Consider the following 10,184-nt stretch of genomic DNA (forward strand, 5'->3'; position numbering starts at 1 on the left):
ATTGAAGAAAAGAAAAATCTGTCTTGAAGCCACAACCTAGCTCTCAATTGCAACAGGGACCTACTCGATCAAACTTGTTTTGTCATGAGTTCTTATTGTATCTAAGTCCTTGTTTTGTGTTCTTGCAAGTGAAAACCTACTATTTTTAGTAAAATAGTTGTAGGTTTGTTTGTTACGTCATTTCTCATTCATTGCAACACCGTTAGTTAGAGTTAGTTGACATTTGAAGACTAGAGTTAGTCTGTGCATTGAGTTGACTGGATTAGTTGACTCAGCTGGTAGCAGTAGAGTTATTGTAGTTTGTGTCTTTGTAACAAAGTTGTTGCAAGATGTTTAAGGATTAAGAGTTTAGTCCTTGCAACTACGTTGATTGTATTCACCGTTGCTTGAAGATAGTGGAATGGTTGAGAAACCCTGCGAGGTAGGTCGTGGTTTTACTCTCTTAAGCAAGGAGATTCCCACGTAAACATCTTGTGTCATCTATTTCTAGCATCTGTTCTTCCTCGTTTATTGTTATTTGTTGCAAAGTTGACAAGTTGTTCGAGGATCTAGTCCCTAGTCTGGTGGGTAACGATTACATTTCATCAGGAAGGCATAGAACTATCTTCGCTTTTGCTAGAATGATGTAGATGTTCCAATTCTTTTTTACTGGAGTATTGTGATTTCATTGCACAAGAACAAGGTGATATTTAAAATTGTACTAATTATACGAGCATCAAGTTGCCGAGTTACATTATAAAAGTTTGGGAGAGGGTCGTAGAGATTAAAGTGAGGAGGACGGTTTCCATTTTCGACAATCAATTCTGTTTCATGTCTAGGTGATAGATTATGGAAGCTATTCATTTTGTAAGGAGATTCGGGGTAGCAGTATAGAGAAAGGAAACGGACCTGCATATCGTGTTTATTGAGCTAGAAAAAGCATATCACAAAGCTTTGAGAGAGGTCCTATAGAGATGTTTGGAGTTCAAAGGTGTTCCAATTATGTACATTAAGGCTATTATTGACATGTATGATGGAGCTAGGACTCGGACAAAGACAGTGAGAAGAAACTCGAGTCACCTTCCTTTTGTGATGGGATTGCACTAAGGAATAACTCTTAGCCCATTTTTATTTGTTTTGACGATGGATGCTCTGACGCGACACATTCAATGAGAGTTGTCTTGGTGCAGGTTATTGATGATAACATTATACTGATCAAGGTGATGGTGCGGGCATGTTAATTGGAGAGGCACAAACGTCCTAATTAAGAGGTATTAGTGGTTGATATTATAGGACCTAAGAAGAGATAAGGGTAAGTCAAAAAAGTATTGGAAAAAGTTGATCATGCAAATCATGGCAAGCTTCACCTTACCAATCTCATGTGCCTCGATTTTCTTACAATCCTGCTATTGCTTATGCTTTCATAAATATGGTGTTTTTGTTTTCCTTGAGCCAAAGATCTTTTTAGAAACAATCTCTCCATCTGTAAAGACAATGGTAAAATATACGCATTCTATCCCCTTCGGATCTCACTTGTACAAAATATGTTGTTGGAGTTTCAAATACAAATGCTTTTCTAAAGAAGTATTAACTCAAGGGGAGTCAAAATAAAAAGGTAATGGTAGTCTTAGAGTCCAATACTTAGCGATCAGCGTAATTAAACATCTGTCCGAGAGACCATACGGGTAATTAAACAAATGTAATTTGGCATTTTTGTTCAATTAAGAAACAGTACAAAAATAACAAATATCTGATAATCTCAAGCAGAGAAGAAATCAAGGTGAAAACACTGTTACAATTGAGATCTTGCTCTTGCCTGCAATTCAGGAGGAAAAAATCAAACTAGTGAAAAAAAAAAAGAACTTCCAACACCAGTCCGTCTTGTATGACTCTTGGCTGCAATTGCTGTTATCCTATTCAATGCCGTACGTAGAGCTCCAAAGACAACCTCCATGGACAACGAGGAAATTCTTCTTAACCCTAACCCTTCTCTTGTGGCAGTCCTAAACGAAACAGCCTAACAAAAGTTATTAAACAATAGCAGATCTTTGTCCTTCACAAAGGTAAAGCATAGTCCTCTGGTGTGGAAATGACTATCTGTTTTCGATTGGGGGTGTTGCCCATAAATGTATTGAACGAGTTACAATCCTTGCTTCCTCACAAGGTTAACAATGAGTTTGTTCAAGTTGGAGATTTCTTCGTCTCTGTGGCTTAGTTCTTTCTTTAGTCTCTCAATCTCCTTCGACTGAGTTTCACACTGATTACAACCTGCACCGGCCTCCTTGAGCTCTGTAGATTGGTCTTCTATCCTCGGCTTCTTTGATCCTTCCACGGCCTCTTCATCTTCAAATGACCTCTTCTTTGGGGCAAGCTCTGTATCTTTAGAATAATTATTGACTTCCATCTTACGAACATAAAAAGACCCTGATATACCGGAATCAAGGTGAAATGAAATGAGCTTCTGTGGTCGTCCACCGGTATCCTAACAAAGACGGATACACAAAAGTTATGACATGACAGTTAAATTGGAGGATATGCTTCTCCCATGTACACACACTTGGTTTCTCTGATAAGAGAGTGAAAGCCGTTTTGTACAAAGAAATCCTGAAAGTATACCAACCTTTTCTTGGTTGCCTTCAAGATTATCAAATGCCTCATTTGCCTCATGCTGATTTTTGAAATTGACAAAGGCAGTATACTTGTCTGCTTGCCCTTTTTTATTAGCCTGCCAGCAGATCATAAATGACAAATTAAGTACCATCAAGCGAAGTTCAAAGTAGAAAGTGATGAAGAGCCATATAGATTTACACTCAAAACATCATAAGCGTGCAAATATCTTGATTATTATGATTTTCTTTCGGACAACTGTGGTGCCAGGGCCAGCTTGCATGCGCTTCGACTAATTCCACACGAAACCTGTCAACCTCCCACCAGCAACAGGTACCCGTCCACCAAGGCTAGGACAGTTCGGAAGAACTCACTTGGTGTTTTTGTCTCTGCTGGGATTTGAACCTGAGACCTCATGGCTCTCACCACTTTATTGAACACTAGGACACACCCTTGAGTGCATTACTATGATTGTTTCTAAAGAAAACAACAGATACTCTTTGATACAAAAAGTACATAAAAATGTGAGGAAACTTCCAATTGCTCTAAATTAAGATGTGAAGCTTCTTTCCCCTTTGCTCTCAACTCGTTTAAATCAACTGTGGGGGGTCTGGGGGGTGAGGGGTGGGGGGGTTAAGGAGTAGGAGATGTACTAGGAAATTTTACAGGGCGGAAGAGAAGTGGAACATGTGATGCCAGCATGCATTTTCTCTTTTTCCCAATCTTTTAAGTTGGGTTGCTTTGCATCTCATTTCCCATAACATTGCCAAAGACGCACTTGAAGGTTAACCTGAAACGAGGTGCAAGTACAGACTGGGTGTTTGTTGTTGCCTAGGCAGCAGTTTAGTCCGCATTAAAAAGTTAAGACGTGCATCTTAATATAAACAGGCTCAGCTCTAAGAAAGCAGCACTAAATACTAATTATAGTTGGTGAAGCAGTATACAAGTTATAAGATAAACCCTTGTGCATAAATATGTTAGTTACTAAAAGCATGACATATAGACACTAGTCATCAATCAAACTTAAAACTTGGAAATTCTTTGCCTCTAAACAAGATGTGTGAACTAGTTTTTTGGGATTGATTGACATGATTCTTACTTCATAATATTCGATTTAGTTGCAGTTTTCATAATTATTTGTTCCATATGAATTAATTTTTTGTGTGCACACACGTTTTTCTCCATTTGCCTCTTTTTTTGTTCAAGACTTCCATTGCGCTTAGCATTTCAAGTCTCTAACTGACAATAGTGTTTTCCCACATTTTTTGACTTTGACTTGCATCAAGCTGCTGCTTCGCTCTTAGTAAAACCTGGCAATGACCCGTGGCACATGGATGGACTTGCTTACAAGCACATATTAGGTGTGGATAATTCAGAACAATTGACAGGGGCATGAGTAGCTTCTTCCAAATATTAGTGTATTTTGAAGAATTAGCACAAAGCTCCCATACCCATGTCGCACCAGTTTGACATGGATACGTTAAGGCAATTGAAGGATTCATGTAGGTATAGCATAAATCATTACAAAAACAACCAAATTCTTCACTGATTGAATGCCTTCATATGTTTTTATTAACTAGCTCAGACTACATAAAGATGTCATTCAACATCAACATAAGATGAAAGAAAAAAGCATGAATTCTCCTAACCTTGACTTCCACAGTAAAGTCTCCAGGAATAACTTTGTGCAACTCTTGACTATGAACAGCTGCTGGTATTCTGTGGACAAGTAGCTTTGCCGTCTCGGTCTCTTGCACCTAAATTCAAAGGAGTAGATGACCATCTTATCAACCGGGAAACAAGAAAGTAAATGAAATTTATAATAAAAGGACTTAGACATTACCTCTTCACGAACCAATGGTATGATATTATCAACTCCACCTTCAACCTTGGCAAGAACAAGTTTCATTGCAGTACATGCATCATCTAGACAATTATGTGGAGAGCCCGTCTTTCGAAGTTCAAACCCTAACACAGACTATTTGAAAACTATGGTATAAGTAACAGTAGCATCAATCAAGCAGAGGTTGTAATGAATAGTTAAATACTTGCAAAAGGAACAATAACTGGAAAAGAATAACAGAGAGAAAACCAAGAAAAGAATTTTCTATATAAAAAACAGAACATCTATTTTACTAACACAAAGAGAATGGGGTTTTTTTAGAGAGTTCAGATACAAGCATTTGAAGAAATGTAGCTTAAAGATTCTCAAATAAAATTGGAACCAGAGCGGGTTGGTATGACCAACCATTCAACAAAGTGGACATATTGTAGCATGTAAAGATGTACCAAAATATATTTCCAAAAAAAAAAAATGCCCACCTTACACAAGTTACTTAAAGAAGGTCTTCTATTAGAAGGCTGATCCTGATATTTGAAGACATATGATGTGTCAATCACTTTGGCGTGATCTATCTTCAAAGCTGTTAACAATGACATAACAGAGAAAAAAGCATTATGTACTTCTCTAAAGGACGGGGAAAGAAAAGAGAAAAGGGAGCAGAAATAACATAAGAACCTGTGAAATTAAAGAGAGACTTACGATTATAAAATCAGGTCATTTCCAGTTACCAGTAGATCAAAGATTTGAATGTAAATATAAAAGGACCAAGACCTGAGTCTAGATGTAGCTTACCACGAAGATCATTGTGTAAACTATGGCCAATTAATATGGTTCCATGTGATAATAGCTTCTTCATGGACGTCTGGATCATAACATAACCATTTAGACTAAGAATTGTTAATGGCTACAGGACAACTATAGTGAACAACTTATACCTGTACATCAGCCAATGAACAAGAAACTCCATCTAAATCTCCAGCAGTTATTCCAGTGATTTCAGTTCGATAATCTGCAATTGGTTTGTTTGGATTCACAAATTCATTGAGTCTAACCTGCAATTTTCAAAATTCAAAGCAGCTTATGGTGACATGGAAAAAAGAGAACTACATAAGAGATAAAGAGGAGAGCCAGATGGCTCCTTTTGCCATTTGTTATATCCATATATATATATATATATATATATATATATATATATATATATATATATATATGTTTCTGTAGCAGAATGTACTAGTCCCAAAGATACCTCTAGATTACGGTCCACAGCACAGATTCTAACTAAAGCTTCAGTTCCATCTTGGCAAAGTACCATTTCACAATCAATTGCAACCATGGCTTTTGATTGAATGTGCTTAGGCTTTTTGCTCCTTCTGGTGACTAACCAGTCCTGTTCCAATGGATGTAAGTTGTAGAAAGAGAAAGTTTAGTTTTACATTAGAATAGCCAATTATACAATGCACAGTTTCCAGTGCCACAGAATTAATTTAAGAAAGGACTATCACCAGTTCAGTAAACAAGATAAACTAGAATGCACCTAAAATTTCCCACAGATGATCAAGATGAGCAAGTATAGAAGGAAACCATGAAAAAAAATTCTCAAAACAAAAAGGCTGAATCTTGTGACAATACACCTCATTTAAATGGTCATCTAAGCACATCACATTGGACATGCTTTCTAGAGATTGAACTTCTAAAGTAGATAATAACAGAAGAAAACCAAAGCTAGTAACGAACCTTCTCATGTGAAGGAAATGAGTAATCTGTCGGATATTGAGGGTGCTCAAAAGTTAAACGAACCAGTCTCTGCGCTGCCACAATATCAATTTATTAAGTACCGAAGTGGTGACATACAGTAATCATAAAAACTTCATAAGCAGATGCCAATTAGACTCTTCGTGGACAAAGAAAGGTGGTAACGTGTGCGACTTTTTGCTATATAGTTCTACTCCGAATATCACTTCCATTTAATTTAATGTATTTCACTATATTTTTATTTATTTATTTATTTATTTTTGGTTGGGATATCGGTGGTATCTGGGCTAGTTTGCATGCATCTTGAATATAATCCACCGTGCATTGCATCCTGCCTACAGGTGCAGTCTCTTAAGTTAATCTTGTCCACCAAGGTTAGAATAAATGGGATCATACCAAGTGCTATAGCTGGTATTTGCACCGGATATCTAGGTTGTTACATATTCTCACATGTCAACTACTAGACACCCCGTTGGACATCTCTATTAGAAAATTGCTCTCCAAAATATAGGTAAAAGTAAGACTAACTATATTATCAACAAGTTATAACTACAGACTGCAGTTAAATTCAAACAGGCAGAAGATGAATTCGCTACTTTTACCCCACTTAAGTAGATTCCTTCCAACTATCTTTCAGAAAAACCGCCCGAATGTTGCAGCTATGACTCATAACACCCAAAAACAAAAGAATACTGTTCACCTGTTCAATGGATTCACTTTCTGGGTTACTTTTTTGGAGTTTCTCGACAGCATCTCGGTTGGAATGACACTGAAACACCTTGTCAAAAAACTGCACAAGAAAGGAACATTCAAGTATTCACATTGACAGAATTGTTTAACGCTAACTAAATGAAGGAAATATAAAAGTCCATCTATAAGCACCTTTAAGTCGTCTGGGGTAAACGTCTTTAAAAACGCTAATAGCACATCAATGGACCTCTTTGATGGGTCACTCAAGCTAACCCCAAACTTCTTGTCGTACGATCTCAAAAAATCTTTCCACCCTCCTTTATTTCCTTTCATCTCCCGCTTTTGAGCCAACTTGACGATTTCAGCAAGAACCTTTTATTAACATTCAAAATGATAAAGCACACCATCATTTTTTCTGAAGCAAAGTGTTCACAAGCTACTACACATGCATCTTGAATTTGCACATTTGAAAGCCCTAATTACTACTCCCTCTGTTCCAAACTACATGCACAATTCTCTTTTTTTAGAGTCAAAAGATATGAACATTGACCAACATTTTAAGCAATATTTTTTCTCATATTAACATGACAAAAATTGCAATTTACAGTGCTTCTAGTATAGCGTTTGAATATTTAAAATTTTTAATTTCAAAATGCTGAATTAATCTAGTTTAGCATTTCAACATTAGTCAAACTGATACTCCATCTCCATAAGCAAAATGTGACAACTATTTTGGAACGGACAGAGTACAGTCTAGTCACTACGCATGTATCTTGAATTTGCACACTTGGAGAGCCTAATTACTGTCTAATATTATTTAAAACGAAACAACAACAAATACAAAACCAGCTCTAAAATATAGATGGCATAAGTCTTACTAATAATTTCTTAATTCTACATATTATGGCTTCTTTCATACAAGTAAACAAACCATTTAACAAGATTTTAGTATCTAACACTTTATACAAAAGTATAACTAAAAGAAAAAAAAAATGCCATTGTACCAAACAATAACATAAAGGGAAGCCCTGTGCCATTGTATCAAAAACACTGTACTGCCAATCAAAAAAAGAGGGAAATAATTGACACTGAATTTGGGTGAATGGCTGACCTCTTTCTTGGCTGATTCAAGTTTTGCTTCCATTGTGAATTACTGTGAAATTGAATAAAGTTGAAATCTTTGCAGCAAAAAAAAAAAAAAAAAAGGTGAAATTTTCAGTAAGAAGGGAAGCAACTCGCTAGGGTTTTAGGAGCCGAAAGTTGAAATTACGCTTTTGACTTTGCAATTTAGGGCTGGCAATGGGCGGGTCAAGACCCGACCCGACAAAAAATTGATTGGGTCAGAGGGGTCAAATTCAAACCATCCAATGTTTACTAAAATTTAATTGTCTTATTTGTTCGTTATAAATTCTTAGTACCTAATAAAATTATATATTTTATTTATTATGACTATATGTAATATATTAAATCAAAAAAGAAATTAAAAATATATTGATAAGATTTCTCATGAGTCAATTTAGATAGTATATCAATTCAATTTTGTAAATTTTACATATATACCGACATGTTTACCATTAATTATTAAAAATCCCAATATTTTTCAAAATCTCCTAAAATTCCAACATTTGACCTCTAATGATACAAGTTAATTACATTAGATACATACTGCTGATACATCCATCTAATGTGATTAACTTGTACCACAGTAGATACATACATTAGATACATGTAGGGTTAACTTGTATCTCAGAAATAGTAAAAACTATGAAATGTTGAGATTTAAGTAATTTTTAAGAAGTGGGGGATTTTTAGAAGTTTAAATAGTTATGTTGTGATTTTAGGTAATTTTTGCTTCAATATGTTTTTAATTAACTGAACTTACAAATGGACAGATTAAGAGGGTTAGATTTGATTTTGACTCCATTTCGTTGCTACTTCTTCTTAATAAACAATGCATAGTTTACCTTAAATTTAAAGGGTCTAAAATGCCCTTAACCTATTGAAAATGGTGCAAAAATGTTCTTCATCCACCTATTAGACCTGAAATGTCCTTTCTGTCTACCTATTGGGGCAAGATTGCCATTTCATATAACGGATCAACTTGACCCCACTTTATTAATGAGGTGTCTTTTTTTTATTGATCAATTAATTATTAATTAAAATAATTAATTTTTTAAATAAAACCCCAACCCATCTTAAGTCTTAATAACCCGCCCCATTACTATCCGCCTCAATGTGTTAGGCCTAATAATCCGACCCATGACTACCCACCCTAATCCGTTGATCAATTCATTGTCAGGCATCCACTCTTCTCTCTCTTTTCTTCGCAATTTCTCAATCAAAGGAATAGATTGCTGGACTATCAAATAGTTCCCAGCCTCTTATCTATGCAATCATTTGATCAAAGTATAGTCCTGAATCATGTAGATGCAACTTTATATCAATGAGTTCGCCTTCCGTTGAAAATATTATGAATAGCCAGAAAACTAACTTAAGTCGCTGAGATTGAGGGTGATCTGTCTGACTATAGTTTTTCTACAAAAATGCGAGAGCCTGTTTCATTTTTGGATTAGGAACAATATTGCTACTGTCACAGTTTTTGTGGTGTTGTTCTCGTGCCAGTAGAAAACTCTAAACAAAAGGACTGGATCTTACTTCATGCTCAATATTGTAATCAAGCAACCATCTCCAGAATAGAACATTTTTGTGAGCAGAATTCAGGAACTGAGTGATCAGTGGTCACATTATTAACTGCCTTGTAATACTAACTAATTACCATTTTAATTTATTACCAAACCACTCATCTTGTTTTGGTACAGGCATATTTTTGCCTGACGGATGAAACAACCAAAGAGGCTTTTGAAACAGAAGTGTTGCATAGAATCAAGTGAAAAAACACCTAGACATGGAAATGCTGCGAAGGGGGACAAAACATTTCCTCCAATGGACAAGGCACGCCCAGTTTCCAGAAGCATTTCACGTGTTAAATAACTTAAAGCCAGATTTATGGAAGAAGTTGCAGTTATAAACACCTGCTTGAAGGCCAAGTCTAATTACTCAATGAACCAACCTCAGACTTTCATAAGACAAAATGAGATATCAATCTTCAACCCAGTGAATTATGAGTTACAAGGCTATCCTCTTCCTAGCAATTATACCAAGTTGTTGCATAGATTTCAGGAAAGAAGAATCCAGAAAGATCATGTTTTTAGCTACCCAGTGTTTCAACTAAACCCATATATTGTTTTTAGCTCGAACTATACTTACATATGATCATAACCATTCTGAATCCACCGACTTGAGTTCCTGAATT

The 10,184-nt window shown here is 35.9% G+C and overlaps 1 protein-coding gene across 1 annotated transcript; it reads right to left on the reverse strand.

Moving 5' to 3' along the window:
- Window positions 1-1,665: 1,665 nt before the first annotated feature.
- Window positions 1,666-8,140, reverse strand: LOC107843544 (small RNA degrading nuclease 1). Its single transcript, XM_016687858.2, has 12 exons — window positions 7,983-8,140; window positions 7,064-7,243; window positions 6,882-6,971; window positions 6,164-6,232; window positions 5,676-5,816; window positions 5,365-5,481; window positions 5,222-5,291; window positions 4,909-5,009; window positions 4,430-4,564; window positions 4,236-4,343; window positions 2,600-2,704; window positions 1,666-2,461 (listed from the first exon to the last, which is right to left on the reverse strand). The coding sequence occupies exons 1-12, from the start codon at window positions 8,013-8,015 to the stop codon at window positions 2,120-2,122; spliced, it is 1,491 nt and encodes a 496-aa protein (XP_016543344.2). The 5' UTR covers window positions 8,016-8,140; the 3' UTR covers window positions 1,666-2,119.
- Between the last annotated feature and the right edge of the window lie 2,044 nt (window positions 8,141-10,184).

This window comes from Capsicum annuum, chromosome 10 (genome assembly GCF_002878395.1).
Source record: "Capsicum annuum cultivar UCD-10X-F1 chromosome 10, UCD10Xv1.1, whole genome shotgun sequence".
Classification (NCBI taxonomy): Eukaryota; Viridiplantae; Streptophyta; class Magnoliopsida; order Solanales; family Solanaceae; genus Capsicum; species Capsicum annuum.